This window comes from Spermophilus citellus (assembly GCF_964194105.1).
Source record: "Spermophilus citellus genome assembly, chromosome: 3".
NCBI classification, from domain to species: Eukaryota; Metazoa; Chordata; class Mammalia; order Rodentia; family Sciuridae; genus Spermophilus; species Spermophilus citellus.
In genome coordinates this window covers 182676511-182692848 of record NC_138184.1, presented here as the reverse complement: position 1 = coordinate 182692848, position 16338 = coordinate 182676511, and the positions used below count along the sequence as shown (strand labels likewise).

Below are 16338 nucleotides of genomic sequence, written 5' to 3'. Positions count from 1 at the left end.
CAGGGATAAAAGATAAAAAGATAAAATATACATTTTGAAAATTGATAAAATTCATCCTAGGGCCTTCATATGTATGGCAATGGAATTTACCCTCAAACCATATAAAAGAGATACTAGAAGGGTTTTGTTGTTGTTGTTCATTTTTATTTATTTTTTAAGTAAAGTCAAAAACAGAGAAGACACAAAAGACACATGGCTATGGTCACAGTCACTGCACGAAAGAGTCAAGATTAAGACTAGTCTCACTCCAGAGGTCCACTCTTTACTTGTGGATTTTTGAATTTATGGTTCAGGAAGCTGAGCTGAGCTGAGGAGGGCAGGAAAGGAATGGATGGTGCAGATTGGGAGAAAAAATATGCTCCTGTCATTCTCTACTTTCTTGGCAAAGCAGCCCACTGCTTTATGGTCTTCCTTTATTCTGAACTATCCTGGCATTCCCTGTCCTCTCCGAAGTATTAGATGCACCTGGTTTGTATTCCCTTCTGCCTCAACTGTGAACTGAGCTGCACCTTGTAAGCCTCAGTAGTGTCTGAAGCATTAGATTTCAAATTTTAAAGGAAATCATTAGAACCTGGTAGTGGTAATGATACCGCCAGTTATCAGTGACAAGTCCTACTTCCTCACATGTTGAAGTATAACACCAAAAAAGCAAGCAGAGACATGCATATAAAGCAGGGTTTATTTAAGAAGGGGCAATACAGACTTCTCTCAGGAGGGAGAAGGGAGCCATAGCTGGTATCCTGGTAGGCCAAGAAGTTAGAGCATTCTCCCTTTTTATATGTACTCAGCTTCCTGTGTCCTCCTGCTCTCTGCCCAGAAGATGCTGGGTGGGATGGCCAAAAGGTGAGAAGTCAATGGCTTGGGTGAGCAAATGGAGTGATCCAGGCAAGAAGGGGGCCCAGAACACCTTAATTAACAACTTTTAGAACTCCAGGTAGGGAGGGACAATTCCTGGGTCAGGTTACCTTATCAACAGGTTGGAGCAGGGGCAAGTTGTCTTGATAAGGGTGGAAAAAGGGCTCTGAAGACATTAACATTTCAATTTCTCAGCAGTGGTCTCCAACTTCCCAAGACCCAATCTGGTCTTCATTCTCTGGATCTGACCCAGATCACCTATTAATACTAACTGCTTGCCTTTAATTCTAGCTTCAGTAATGGATTTTGAAGAGTTATTGAACCCAAAGTTGGTGTTTGACGAGAGTGAAATGGGTTTCCATGGATTAAAATAAATAAAATAAATACAAGGATTAAATATATCTTAATAAAGCTAAATTTATTTAATATCCTAAGAGTTGCAACTCTGGATGCAATGAGTCACTTCTTTGTTATACTGTTATTAAAAGTGAATTTTGGGGTTTTTGTTGTCATAATAGTTAATGATTTTTCTTACTGGAACAAAGTAAGATAAAAAAGAAAAAGGTTTTTCCTGGCCTATTTTTACTGATCTGTGAATTCCAAAGCTTTGGGAACCACTGATTTAACCAACCCTTATCAAATGTGAAGAAATCACACTTAAAACTCAAAATAATATCTTTTGCTTAAAAAAAATTAGGTAAGATATATATCCAGACCTTTATCTAAAACCTAGGAAACAGCTTATCTCAAAAGACCCTTCCTTAGAACTAATCCAAATCAGTTAAATCCTCATATTAAATCCAAGGCTCTTAGATTACATCTAAAGGCCCAAACTACCAAAGTCTTCTTGAATTATCATAGGGACTGAGTCCACACCAAAGTGAACAGAAATGTGATTTGAAAAGTATAACACTTTTCTTTTTGGAAAAATAAATTACACTATATTCCCATTGTCTTATCAATATTGTAAAGTTGTTCCACACACTTTTTCTTTTAATACCAGTTTATAGCAGATCCCTTGGTTTTTCCTTTGTAGTTGTTTTGGGACTCTGATCAGCTTAAATCTCCTTAAACCAATGGTAAATTCTCCTTAAGCTTGTAACCACAGAGACTAAAAAGGAAGTTCTTAAACAAGAAACTCATTATAAATACAAATATGACAAGAGAAGTAGATCACTGGATGTTTTCCTGGGCTTCTAAAACATGTGACATTGTGCAATAAGGAAACACCAGTGTTTAGCAAAAAAGGGGAACAATGAATGGCAAGCTAAATATGAATCTCTAAAGAAAAGCGCCCCTATGTAGATACAGGTGAGAAAAGGCACCATCTCTCTCAACTCATCCTTTACTTTCCTCAGATTTCATTTAATACATCATGGTGTGATGAAAAGCCTAAAAGTTCCTAGGCTGAGCTACCTTCCATTTTTGTGAAAAAAAGTGGTTGAGTTTCTCCCTTCACTGTAATGGTATAGAAAATAATTTTAGCATTTTACTTTGGGAGCCGTGGAAATGCTTTAAAATGATTTTATTAAGACAACAAACAAAATGGGTCTCCCCTCTCACGTATTTTTGCTATACATTTCAGAGCAAGTCAAACACATGATTTGTATCTTATAAACACCTCATAATGGATTGGATATCAATCAATACTAGTGTTTTTGCAGCTGATTCAATGTCTCAAGAAACTTTTCTTTGAAAAAACAGGTAATGTACCAATGTTGACCAAGAAGTTTTGGGGGAGAAGACATTTCTGAAAACCAAATCATATTTTCCACAGTGTTGCCAGGACACCAGAGAATGAGTTACTACCCTCTCAAATCCTAGGTTTATAAAACATGAATCTTGAGGATGACATGTTATTTACTCTTGATAACCCAAGATCTTTAGCTGAGAAATGAATGAAAAAAGAAAATTTCTGGAAAGTATATAAATCTTAAAAGCAAACATTCTGTTAAGTTAAAGAAAAATGATCCCAAAACTTGTGATTAAATTTCCCTGGCATATAGTCCTCTGGATCAATATTTGTTGAATGGATTTTATAATTTTTATCTTGTAGTTATTTATTTTTCCACCAGATGGCAACTATGCATGGAATAATAATGTTATTGTTTATAAATCCCAGAATCTAATTTTCAGGATGGTGAAGGACCTCTCAGGTATAAATCCCATCACCCTCCCACAGCTCAAATTCCCTTACCACCACCTCCACTGAAATGACATCCAAATAATTATCAAGCTCCTTTAAGGAAGAGAAACTCCATACTCTGAATAGGCTGTCCACGGGCAGGAATAACTTCTGAAAAGTTCTTTGTTTTCAGGTGGCAACGGTCTCCCAGTAGCTGTCATTCTCTCGCCTCCTTCTAACTCCCATAATAACAAAGAAAATCTAAATTTGTCCCTCGGCTATTCTTCAAGTGTTTAATGGAAGCTAAACACTGTCCTCTGCCTTCCTGGCTAAATATGGCTCAGATATTACTCAGATGACAAGAGCTCCCTACCATCCTGGTGGCTCGAATTACCACATGCTTCACTTTGTATGGGATCATTCATTTCTTTCATGCCTTTCTTCAAACATTTATCTTCTTGGTGACACCTTTTCAACTTAAATCTTCAACTCTTCTATTCTCTTTGTTTTTCTGCGTGGCACTAACAATTATCTAACATAATACATATGTTATATTTTTATCCCACTTAAAAACTAAGCTCCATCAGGGCAAGGAGTTTTGTATGGTTTACCACTATATTCTCAGGGAAATAAGTATTTACTGAATGAATCAATGAATCTGCTATTTGCATGAGATGTCATAATCAAAAAGAAAAGTAACCCTATTTATAGAAGCAATGCTGCTACCAATGCCACGGTAGACAAAAAACACACCATCAGGGGCCCACTGACAGCCCAATAACACCTCTTGCACTTATTTTCAACTACATTTTCAAGGAAGGTAAACGGAGTCTCCTTCCAATAATTATGAAGCTTGTTTTATGGGCCACTTAGGAATTTACATGTTTCCCTTCTGAATTTCATCTTTTGCCCACAGTTATAGTATGTTCATCTGCTAGTCAGCTTTCCACCCCTGTAAATAAAATACCTGAGACAATCAACTTATAAGGAAAGATTTAGTTTGGCTCATGGTTCCAGAGATTTCAGTCCATGGTCAATTAGGCCCACTACTTTGGGCCTGCAGCAAAAATGAACATCATGGTGGGGAGCACAGGGTGTAGGAGGACATTCACCTCATGGTGGCCAGGAAGCAAAATGAGAGGAGAAAAGGGGCCAGGCTCCTGAAATCCCCTGCAAGAGTCCTCATCCTTGACCCAGCTTCCCTCCATTCTGCCCTGCTTCCTAAACGCATTCTGCCATCTCCCAACAGCACTGTCAGCTGGGGACAAGCCTTCCACACATGAAGCTCTGGGAGGCATTTAAGATCCAAGCAGTAACAATATCTTATCAGCTGTTGAACTGACTCTCTGATATGAGAATCTTAAACTTGAATGGACATTAGAATCAGGTGAAGTACTTGCTGGAACAGATTTCTGGGCCCCCCAAGATTTTGACTCTGCTGGGGTAGAGTGAGTTAAGGAAAGTTTCCAAGTAATGCTACTGCTAGCTACTGCACTGAGATGCTTTGCTCTGGGGCCAGGAAATAAATGCAGGCCATTTGATGTCAAATATATACGTTCTTCAAGAGGCAATTGCTTTTTATGCATAAACTTTCAAAAAGAACTGCTATCAATAAAGAAACTATAAATATTTTTATACTTTTTAAATTTCAGGAGAAAGGCAGCCTACATAAAAACTTCCCTGAGTAAATGACCACTTTTTACACAAAAGTTGCCAAGTCCCTGGGTCAGTGTTTACTTCTCCCTGACTTGGATGCTCCTGGCACATCACTTCACCTTCACACACCCATACTGCTTTATTTTCCCTAATTCTGTTGAGATCTCACAAAGTTCAACCACCCCATAGTTAACACTTCCAATGTCTTTAGCTGGGATTTTTCTTCCATGGGCCACTCCTTTAAGCAATCAAAACTAGACTCATCTCAATGCTTTCTCCTTTACCTAAAAACTGTGTATCAAGATAACTGTACTTTAGTGGTTGAAGACAATAAGCTGTGAAACCACACTAAGTTCAAGGACAGATTCTTTCATATACTGGCTGTTTAATAGGGACAACTTACTCAACGTCTCCAGAGAGGCTTAGTTCTTTGTCAAAAGAATGGGAAGACTAGCATTGCCTGTCTTAGAGTAATTTCTATTACCGAATTAGTTTCTACCTGTTAAGTATGTAAGTAAGTGCACCCTAGAATATTATAACTATCCTTATTATTACAACTCATACCATTCCTATCAAAATTGCTAACATCAGCCAGCTGCTAAACATCCCTGAGAGAAAAAAGTCATATGAGCATTGCAAATTGGGATATTATCAAGTTTAGGGGGGTCACAATATAGTAATATAAGAATCTGCATGAAAGTAACATCAACATTACTATAAATGAAATTGGTAAATGAGGTTTTCTTGTTTGTAAATCACAATTTAGTACTTGTCATGTTGGCAACAATTTTACACTTATTTGATTTGTATAGGTGTATATTTTCAGCTATTTATTGAATACCACACAGAAATTCTATGATTTCCTCAAATTTGGCATACAGACTTTTTTTTTTAACCCCAAACTTGCTTCAATTGTTTACCAAATAATATCATTATTGTCTACTGGCCCAAACCAGAAACTAAGGGATCATCCTCAATTTTTTGTTCTTCCTCAACTCTTCCTGACCCATTATCTCTTCTTCTATATTCATTATGTGATGCTAAACTGGAGATGAAGGGAAGATAAAGCTATGGGTATAGAGAAGCTTCAAAATTGGTGTTGTCCTAGTCATCAAAACAATAAAGTACAAAATTCATATCAGCCAATGAAATAATCAAGGACCATATTAACTTGTTGGTCATCCACCTGATTTGTCTACGACTGCCTGAGTTTGCATTTTCATCTCATCACTTATTCCAACAGTCTCTTGAGTTTCCTTTCCTCCTTTTCAAGTTCCTAAACCAAAACTGCACAGGACACTCAAAGCTTCTTTATAAAACACTGTCATTTATGTTGCTACCTCTACTAGAATGACCTTCTTCCGAACCCAGCAGTCATCTCACTTCAAATGCTATTTCCTTAAATATTCCTTGTTTTTCCAGCTCAAATCTATTTGTTCATACTTCCATGTGCCTTTATTTTACTCCACAAAATTTAGCTCTTTCTACCTTTGGTATTTTGATTTCAAGATAACCACTTTAAGTAACATGAAAACAAGTCATACTAAAGGAAATAGGGTAAAATTGCAGACTTGACTAGTGTAAAGGCTTTTTTCAAGAGATCGCTGGCAGTGATTCTCAATCTTGTATGCTCACTGAAACACCAGGACAACTTTATAAACATCGATGACTGGGTCCAAGCCCAGAGGTCTCCGGATGATTCTAATATATATTCTAATATTTACCATAGAGCTTAGAAGTACTGCTCGATGGGAAATACGAAGAGGAATTAAGACATTAAGACAGAATTTTTAAACAGAATAAAACATCATGTTGTAATCATCTAATAAATAGGTCCCACATAATAATTAAGTGGCTGATCGGGAATGCAATTATTGAAAGCAAACTGTAGAAATGGTTAAGAGGAGGCAAAAGGATTCTGTAGAAACAGTTCTAGAGGCAAAAAATTCAGTGGCACTTGATAAACATCTTGCAATTGGTTCTCTAGGGAAGCTGAGGAAGAAAAGAGCTCAGAAAAGATGAATGGTTAAGGGAAACTGCTTGGAATGAGATCCAAGAACAAGCCTAAAGATGTGGTAGAGGTGAGGATCAAGCAAATTTAAAGAGGAACTTCTGAGAAATGTGCTCTAAGTTGGCAAGTTTTCAAAGATGACAGAACCTAATGTGTGGCAGTGTTATGTTCTGGATATGAGGTGTCCTCTCCTCCAAAAGCTCCCGTATTAATGCAGAAATGTTTAGAGGTAAAGTGATTAGACTGTGAGAGCTGTGAGCTCATCAGTTCATCATACTTTGAAAGGACTGACTGGGGAGTAACTGTAGGCAGGAGGGGCAAGCTAGGGGAGGTGGGTCACTGGGAGCATGCCCTGGAAGTGTGCATCCCTCTTGTGGCTTTTTATCCCTTCTCTCTTTACATCATGGCACCAAAAGCCAAGCAGCTTCCTTTGCTGGGCCCTTCCTTCATGACATGCAATGCAAAATCTAAAATGGACAATAATATGTTGGTGAATTGGAGGTGAAAGTTATAAGTGGAGAGAAATTTTGAAATCAGAGTGACCCTGTTCATTGACAACGTTGATGAATACTCATGACAGCACCTAAAATTATCAAGAGAGAGTGTCATGGAGATGTTAACCACACATAATGTGAATAGATGTATGATAAGCTGGGATGTAGCTATGAAAAGATGAGGATTGGGTGGACAGATTTTGGGGGAAAACGCTGTCACTTGTGAGGGGGTCGGATCACCTCTATATTACCACCTTCCCCCACCCTATTAATGTTCTTGCTTTATAGAAAACTGGGGATGTATTTTAAGATAATTCATTTGCTGGTAAATGTTGTAACCTATAATCTTTAATTTTTTCATCACCAAAAACATTACAGGAAAATTCAGTAAATACACAACCAAATAAACTTACTCATTTTTAAAATGCAACAACAGATGGTTATGGCAAACTGTACTATGGGAGGACAGAAGTATCATTAAAGTGACCTGACCCATGGTATCCACAGGTGGAGACTTACCCTTTTGGCTTCAACACTTTCTCAAACTCTCATTTTCCTCCCATTTGATTCCTGTCTGCTGTTTCAAAACCCACTAAGTCAGGAGGAGAGACCATTTTATACATACACTAAGCCTAAATCCCAGCAGAGAAGCCAGATCCTTGGCTCATAGAAATCATTTGAAGGGCTCATAGTAATGCAAGTAATACTTGATCAATATTTTTTTTTCCACAGGAAAATTACATTATACCAACTCTGAAGCAAGAAACAAGGACATTATCACTGCTGTGTCATATAATAATAAGTAATCAATAGGCAAAATACATAATTTCATCCACAGCATCACTTGGTCACATAAAGTCCCCTAGACAACTTCTTTAATAAAAAATTAAACCCAACTTAGTCTAGTGATGATGAAAACAAAAGCTTAAATTTTATAAGGAACATCAACCCCCTACTGATCAGGGGACAAAGCATCAACCTTTCATTTCCAGAGATTGCAAAAACTACATAGCACTAAGGAGAAAGTGCCAGGGAAACTCATATTATGACACTGGTATTGGCGGCAAAATAATTCATATTACAGCCCCATGTCATTACAGCAAATTATATTTGTATCACTAGGTATAAGAGAAAATGACAAACCCTCAGAATAGGTAAAAATATACCACAATGAATAATATATAACATTTGACATGGCAGAGCTATTTCCAGGTCCTGATTATTAAACCCAGAGCAAAAAGTAGTTTATTGATCTGTTTACAACATTCTGAAGACAAGGATTAAAACTGCTGTTTTGTTCTAACATATAAGAAACAGCTATAAAGAGCCTATAGTCCACCACTTGGTATATGGGAGGTTCTCAGGAATACAGTTCCCAAATTCACTGACTTGACCGTCCCTTTCCCACCTCCAATAGGTTCCCTTTAATTAACATTCACTGAAACTTCTCAGATCAAGACAAGCAAACTGTGTTAAACATTCAGTGTTTACATTAACAGGCATCTTATGAAGAAGTGAATATGTGGTAAATTCTTACACAAGGGGGTAAGTTGAGTTTAAGTTTGACAGTGATACAGAGTAAAGGAGAAATCAATAAGGGTGCTGAGGAAGAATGGAAAGAGAACACAATGGCACTCAGAGGGGAAAAACAAATTCCTCAGGTGCTAAGTTATCACAGAATAAATACCCCACACAAACTTGCTAGTGGCTATGACAATCCTAGAACTCTAGGTTTGGAGACTGCATGCACATTTTTTCCACAGCTCCCATAAATCTCTGGGGCAACCAGAGGAAATCACTGGAGCCACCTCTATCAATTACTTGCCTCTAGTGGCAGACACACCTATGGTGGTCAGTCTAAAAATGACACTTATCCTGGTTTAGGAGCTGATCCTCCCAGAGGTGGCTCTCAAAGGGCCCTCAGGGTCTTCTCTCTTCAATGTGGACTTGGCCATTCAAGGAAGAATTAATTCAAAATGGCACTCAAAAGAGTGGTCCTGCTACATAATCAGGAGCCTTAATGCTATATAGTTCTCTCAAAGAGTAGCTCTTGGGATTAACATGGTAAAATCTTTCCAGGGTGGGTATAAAAATTCTGTGTACCAAGCAAGACATCAACCCCACCTCATCATCTGTCCAGGTCTCACTAAGTTCTGACTCTTGATGGCCTTAGATACATGCTTCTCTATCCTTTTACATGGTCTCCCTTGGGGCTGCAGTTGAAACCAACTACTTCCCTTTTGCCTGTCTCTGAAGTCCAGGATTATTAACATGAAGTGATCCACAAAATTCCTCTTCATTAGATCTCTCTCTAAAACTGTCCAGTAATTCAGTCCCCAGTGTTAGCCTGAGAGACTTCAAAGCTTCTCATTAAAATTATGCTGACCTGCTATGCAAATCATGCTAAACTGTGATAATGAATTCTGGACTATTATAATATTTTGTCATGGTGATTTTTGATGAAAATTTTAAGCATTAATTTTCCATTATGCTGTCTTATTGGGATAAATTGCCCAGTTTAACAGATTAACACATGATACATTATGAAAAATATTTATCCTTATTCATTTTGTTCACTCAATAATTAAAAAAATACTTGAGTGCCAATAAATCTTGGGAATACAGTGAACAAAACTAATATGATCCCAAGATGTCAAAATAAGCATGTCTACATTGTGCAACTTATCTCCAAAATAATATGGCATTTTAAGAATATTTAATGGCAAAAAAAAAGTTGAGGAGGGGGTGAAACAGTGAAACACAGGGAAGACAAGACTAAGGAACATATGAATTCTATATCTTTTCACTCTTTCTATGCATTGAGGTCATGCAAAAATTATGGCTAGTAATACCAGGTACTGGAATATTTATTGTTCAGTTAAAAAGTACTAGTATTTTATTTTAAAAATTGCCCTTACTATGCAGATTACATAAAATCGAATTGCTTGAACAAAACTGTTGATCAAATAATAAAATTTTTTTTCAGGAAAATTTCTGTGCCAAAAATGTAAAAGCCCAGCACATCAAAAGTAATATACTGTACTATAAGTATTTTGCAAAGATAATTTTTACTTTTCCTAGAACATAAAGCTTGTTTTCCAAACTTAATTGATGATTCCTGTGGGAACATAACTATATTAATAATTTTCTTACCAAAATAAAGTCAAGAATATATACAAAAAAATGTCAAAGAAAAAAAATTGCCCTTGATTTTTAACATTCATATACACATAGAAATATATATATATATATATATATATATATATATATATATATATATGTATACTCACAGGAATAAGTTACATTTAGCCAAGGTCAAAAATTAAACCTAAAAATCCTGGTAAGCTTTTTATTTTTTTTTTCCTTCCTGTGAGGCTTGACAAAGATTGTAGAAAATTACCCAAGTAATAGTAAAGGACACAAAAACCACACTTCAAACAGACAAACTGCTTGTCAGTATTAGCACCTGATTTGACAAACAGGTTTAATCCACTTCCTCAAAGGTCATGCTGTCAAGGTGAGGGATGTACAGTTTCTAGTACTAAATTAGGCTGGCTGGCATTATTTGGAGAAGCAGGGTACTCCTCCACATGGGTCACTTTTTCTGATGTTCTTGCAGGAGGAGGCTCATGATTTGTCTCCTCGTCCCTAGGTGATAGGGTTTCTGGTATTTCGTTTGACATTAGAACTTGCAAAGATTCTGTTCCATCTTCAATATCCACATGAATCCCCAAAGCTTTAAGAATGTCACATTTGCACATGGGGCACGTGCCATGGGCTAGAATCCAGGGGTCAATGCAATTCTTGTGGAAAAAGTGTTTACAAGTCAGAATACGAATCGTATCATTAGGCTTATAGGGTTCAAAACAAACTACACAGCTATCTCCATTTGGATTTAATTCCTCATCCCCCTCTTTTAATACCCTAAGTTGGAGTTGGCCAAAAGCTTTCTTGAGGTCTGTTGTTAATCGCTGCCATCTCCTGTGCTGAATCCTTGCTACCCAAAGTCTTCTTATGTGATAAAAGATGAAATATGCTAAAGTCGCGGTTGTGACAATCATAAAGGAGACAAAGTAGTGATTCATCCAGATGATGTGTTTTCTCCCCACCGCAACCATGGCTGTAACATGAAATCCCTTCTGAATTAAATGCAAAATTTCTGTGCCTTTTAAGTTACCAATCATCACTACAATGGTGTCTTCAAATGCCTGATGAGACATGGGGAAAACCTGATTGCCAGTTCCCGGAAAGTTATAGATGATCACTCCACTGGCTCCCTTCTCAGTTGCCACCTTAATTTTTTGTGTGAAGGTACAACCGCCCCGTTCAATGAGTGCGAGCCACGGCTCCGAGTTCTGTAATCTGCTAAAACTGGTATTGGGATTGCATGCATTTTGAGTTTTTCCCTCTGGTGGCACTATAACTCCTGTCACTCTCTTCAAAGCGGAACTTCTTCCAAATACTCCAGTCTCCCCCAACTCTGACAATACGCGATTCCCAACATGAAATGATATGTTCATAAAAGCGGTCCACACTGCACTTGCTCCGCAGCAGTTCTGACTAAACAGCCAAAGAAAACTGAATTTCACAAGCCAGGAAGATGCAGTGTTGTTGTGCCAAGGGCCAATCTTGAGGAGAGTCATCTCTCTCTTCGCCTACCGACTTAAGAACCAACCCAACAGAAAGATGTGGCTTGCACATCTGTTGACCATCAATTTAAAACAAGGAAGAAAATAAAATCTTCTGGGTGAAAACAAGACCCACCGTCTCCCAGCATGGTTTTGTAAGAAATTCTTAAAGATGTCTTGAGTTTCAGATGTTTTATTAGAGAGAGAAAGAGAAAAACTTTAGATTGAAAAAAAAAAATCCCAGTCTCACCACTGTAACTTTAGATACTGCTTACTGTTGCATGATGTGATTATGACATAAAAGACCAAGCAGCCAATTGGATAAGAGCTTAGAGCATTCTGTGACTTTATTGACTTATACATTTCCAATGTTGTTATGGACGGTTTCTATGTTGTTATAAGATGGATTCAATCACTGAGCTACAAATAATGGTTACAGGTAGCAAATTGGACTGAAAAAATAGATACAAAGTTAATGCAACCTATGCTCTTTAAAAACATGAAATACTGTACAGTTGAAATTTTTCCACCACAAGTGAAGAAAATATGTCCAACAGAGTGACATTTTTTTTTAATGAATTATAATTATAGATTAGAACTGTGACTAAGGGAGAGGTGAAAGTGGTGAGTCTGGCAACTCTAGCTTTACAAATGTGAATTTGGTCAGTGTTAATTATTTATTAATCATGTAAATCACTGTACTAACTTTGACAAAAATACAAGCTTTCTCAGAAGTTTGTCAGTTTCGTCCTTTTTTGATTTTTAAAAGTAGGGTATCCTGCTCAATCCACTTCTGCCTCACTTTCTCACACATCAACTATATGTATAAATTACAGGAGTAAACACAGAAAAGGCTAATATCTAGGCAAGTTCATTTCTTTGTAGACCCTGTTACTAATCTAACCCTATTTTAGGGGATGAGGAGAAAGGATGTAAGTAAAAAGCTTACGTATAACTATATTAGTTTAGCACAATTCATTTCTTAAATGTAGCTATTGGTTTTAAAAAGAAAAACTTCAAGGTCCTCATTTAGCTACTGAAAGCAGCAATCCTTAAAAGTTGTAAATAGATGATTTTAACACAACGTTTGGTCAAACTCAACAAATCTCTCTGGCGGAAGACCCCACATCCACTGTCAGTTCTGCCTACCTTTTTGCCATTCGCATATCAGTGGACACAATATGACTTTAAAACTAAGCAATGACATGCAAATTGACAAACTCCGGCAGCCAAGTTCCTTCCAACACACATTTTTGGGAGTGGTGTACCTTGGTGGTTCTTTTTCAGCAGCTAGGAAACCAGACCCAAGGATTTTTACCTTGAAGATAAATGTTTCTGGCCTCTAGATAGTCAGGCTTCACCAGGACTGAGAGTGTTATAGCTTCTTGTGAAATATGAGTCGACAACATGGTAACTTGAGGCAGGAAAGAAGAACAAAGGGCTCTATGGGCCTGACAAAAGGTGGCATGAATAGGAAATAACACTGATGGGAAATCTTCAGTTCACAGAGGTTCACTTTCTCTGAGGCCATTAATCTGATTTAGTTTCCACACAAATCCCTTAAAAAAATAAAAAAAATAAAAGTGTGGCACAGTGTCATGTCCAAATCTTGTGTAGACTCACAAAACGTCATCTAAGTCAGACATCAAAGGTTTAGCACGTGATCCAAACAGATTTTCACGAAAACAAAACCCAATCTTACAACTTCACATCATCGCATAGATGCTCACGTGATTAGAAAAGAGGAAAAGGCAAAATGAGGCAAAAGATACATTATGGAAAGGCAATGGAACAAAATTTTTGGCTTTTCTCTGTGAACAAAATACTCAGAGAGAGATTTACTACCATTTAGAGAAGAACAAGCACCCACAAGAGATACTTTCATAAGGCAATCTACTACCATAGATGATTGACTATGCTAGGATTCAAAGAGCTCCAGCAAACAGAGGTGAATTTTTGCAATGCTTCACTAAATGGGGCTTGTAACAATTTAAAACTTTTAGTTACATAACCCTAAGTACTATCATCTAAAATAATCATTTTGAATATATTACCCACACAGTCAGTAGCTTTGGAAACCACGTTTCCTAAGTATTAATAAACTTAATTAACCATGGCAAATTAAAGCAAGATCTAATCCTCTAATGTAGTTTACTAAGCAGAGATTATAAATTATTACAGACCAAAATGAAACAAAATATAGAAACAAAACACACAAAAAAATTAACTTTAAAAAGGGAAACTACAAAATGGTAGAGCTAATTCCCCATTGCTCCAATGTCACAGTAATTTGAAAATAAAGGTTAATATTGTTTTCAACATATACTAATGTCCTTATCTGGATAAGGACAAAAATGTATACCAATTAGAACTGATTAGAAAGACAACAGTTCAAATAGGTGGGCATGATATGGAGTTTTATTTTTAAAACACATGAATTTCACCCTCTTTAGTATTTGAGAAGAAAAGATGAAGTTGAAATTTTCTCTATAAATAAAGTGCAGTAAGAGAATCCATCTAATCATAATGTTTGAAAAGATCTGGCTATATCTTCAGAAGAGGCTCTAGGTTTCTAAGTTTTCAGAATGTCACATTTGCACATGGGGCATGTCCTATGGGCTAAAAGCCAGGGGTCAATACATGTCTTATGGAAAAAATGCTTGCAAGTTAAAATACGTACTACATCTTGAGGTTTGTATATGTCAAAACAAACAACGCAGTTGTCCTCATTTGGATCTAGCTCCTTATCCCCTTCTTTGAGCACTCGAAGTTGAAGCTGACCAATAGCTTTCTTCACATCAGCCTTTATCTGTCTTCGTCTTGTGGTGGAAGAATTGGGTGCTCTAGGTCTCCAGGCACAGTACAAGAAAAGGTAGGCAATTGCGGCTGCCAGGAAGGTAAACAGAGACATGACATAGTGGCTTAGCCATGGCATGTGCATTCTCCCCACTTCAATGATGATGGTCACATAGACTCCTTTCTGAATCAAGTGCAAAAGTTCCATGCCTTTTAGGTTGCCTATCATCACTGCAACTATGTTTTCTGTTCCCTGGTGAGACATAGGAAACACTTTGTTGCCCGTACCTGGATAATTATAGATGATCACCCCATTTGCTCCCTTTTCTGCTGCCACGTTGATTTTATGTGTAAAAGTACAGCCTCCCCGTTCAATGAGGGCCAGCCAAGAGTCTGCCTGTTCTGGCCTGCTGAAGTTGGTCAATGGATTACAAGCATTCTGATTCCATCCTTCAGGAAGTACCACTACACCAGACACCCTTTCCAGAGGAGAATGATTCCCAAACACTCCACTCTCTCCTAGTTCTGATATAATCTGATTTCCCACCTGAAATGTTATGTTCAGATGAGCTGTCCATATTGCTTTTCCTTTTGAGTCAGGAAGGCTAAGTAGTAGAAAGATGCTAAGCCTCCACAGTCGAGATGAAACAGACCTATGAGTTGAAGGAGTAATTCTAACTGGGCTCATTCCTCCATTTGCCTACTAACTGAAAAACGCAGAAAACAAAATAACATCAGTTGTAAAAGAAAGTAAAGAAGCTAGCTTCAAGTGTTGGCAGATTACTAAAGCACAAAAATGGAAAAGGTCTGTGAGGAACAGAGATATCTTGCTCCTTCCAGCATTTTTATTTCTGGTAGATTATCTTTCTTATAATGTAACAACATAACAAGAGGTGTTATTAGTACAATGTGATTTCAAGAAAATTATGACTTCTTAATGGGGAAATTATGACATCAGAGACAGTTAGCCAATCCAGGGGTTTATATTAGAGCACTGCATACTCAACTCCTATTGGCCAGAAAGCTGCTAAGCAATGAGTCAAGATATATACACACATATAGATCCTAGATACACACACACACACACACACACACACACACACACACCAATGTGAGTAAACTAGAAAGCAATAAATAGATAAGAGCTATTTGTTTTTTTTTGTTTTTAAAAAAACACCTTGAGTTTTTCCTATGTATGAGTAGAATGAAAAAGTACCTAACTACTTTGTATTATTTTTTTTTTTCTGTAAGGCAAAAATAGATATCATTCATGTATTAGCACACATGCTTAACCAGGCACCAGTTCTCATATATGGTCTCCATGCCACTTGACCTGCCATTCTGTGGGAAGTAGGAGAAAATAATTTCCATCACCAACATAAAAAGCCTGCACCAGGCCTAAAGATTCAACACAAGGGGAATGGGGTACAAATGTACATTATTTGCCTGACACAATCCCATCTTGCCAATTCATCTTTATTTACTGAAGCAGTTTCTGAGTATGTGCTAGGTAAATACTCCGAATAGAGAATATATTGGAGAAGAAAACAAACATGATCATACCCTTGTGGCCTTTATTATCTACTGAGGACAGAACTGAAACTAAGCAACATACACATATATAACTGCAAAGTATGAGAAGGGCTCTAAATGCAAAGCGTAGAGTATCAAGAGAAAGAATACATGGAAAGAGGGCCAAACTTAGATTAGGGATCAGAGCATGGCTCTTGAAAATGAGACTTGCAAGATAACTGGATTTACCAATGCAACGAG

General features: G+C 37.3%; 3 protein-coding genes across 7 annotated transcripts in view; all 3 read right to left on the bottom strand.

Moving 5' to 3' along the window:
* Window positions 1-16338, bottom strand: part of CADPS2 (calcium dependent secretion activator 2) — a 548538-nt gene that overhangs the window by 358110 nt on the left and 174090 nt on the right. The window lies entirely within an intron of this gene.
* On the bottom strand, window positions 10654-11784 carry RNF133 (ring finger protein 133; the record flags this gene model as incomplete). Its single annotated transcript, XM_081286539.1, has 1 exon — window positions 10654-11784. The coding sequence occupies one exon, from the start codon at window positions 11782-11784 to the stop codon at window positions 10654-10656; it is 1131 nt and encodes a 376-aa protein (XP_081142665.1).
* RNF148 (ring finger protein 148) lies at window positions 14342-15253 on the bottom strand (the record flags this gene model as incomplete). The annotated part of the gene is made up of 1 exon (XM_081286754.1): window positions 14342-15253. One exon carries the CDS (start codon window positions 15251-15253, stop codon window positions 14342-14344), a length of 912 nt encoding a protein of 303 aa, XP_081142880.1.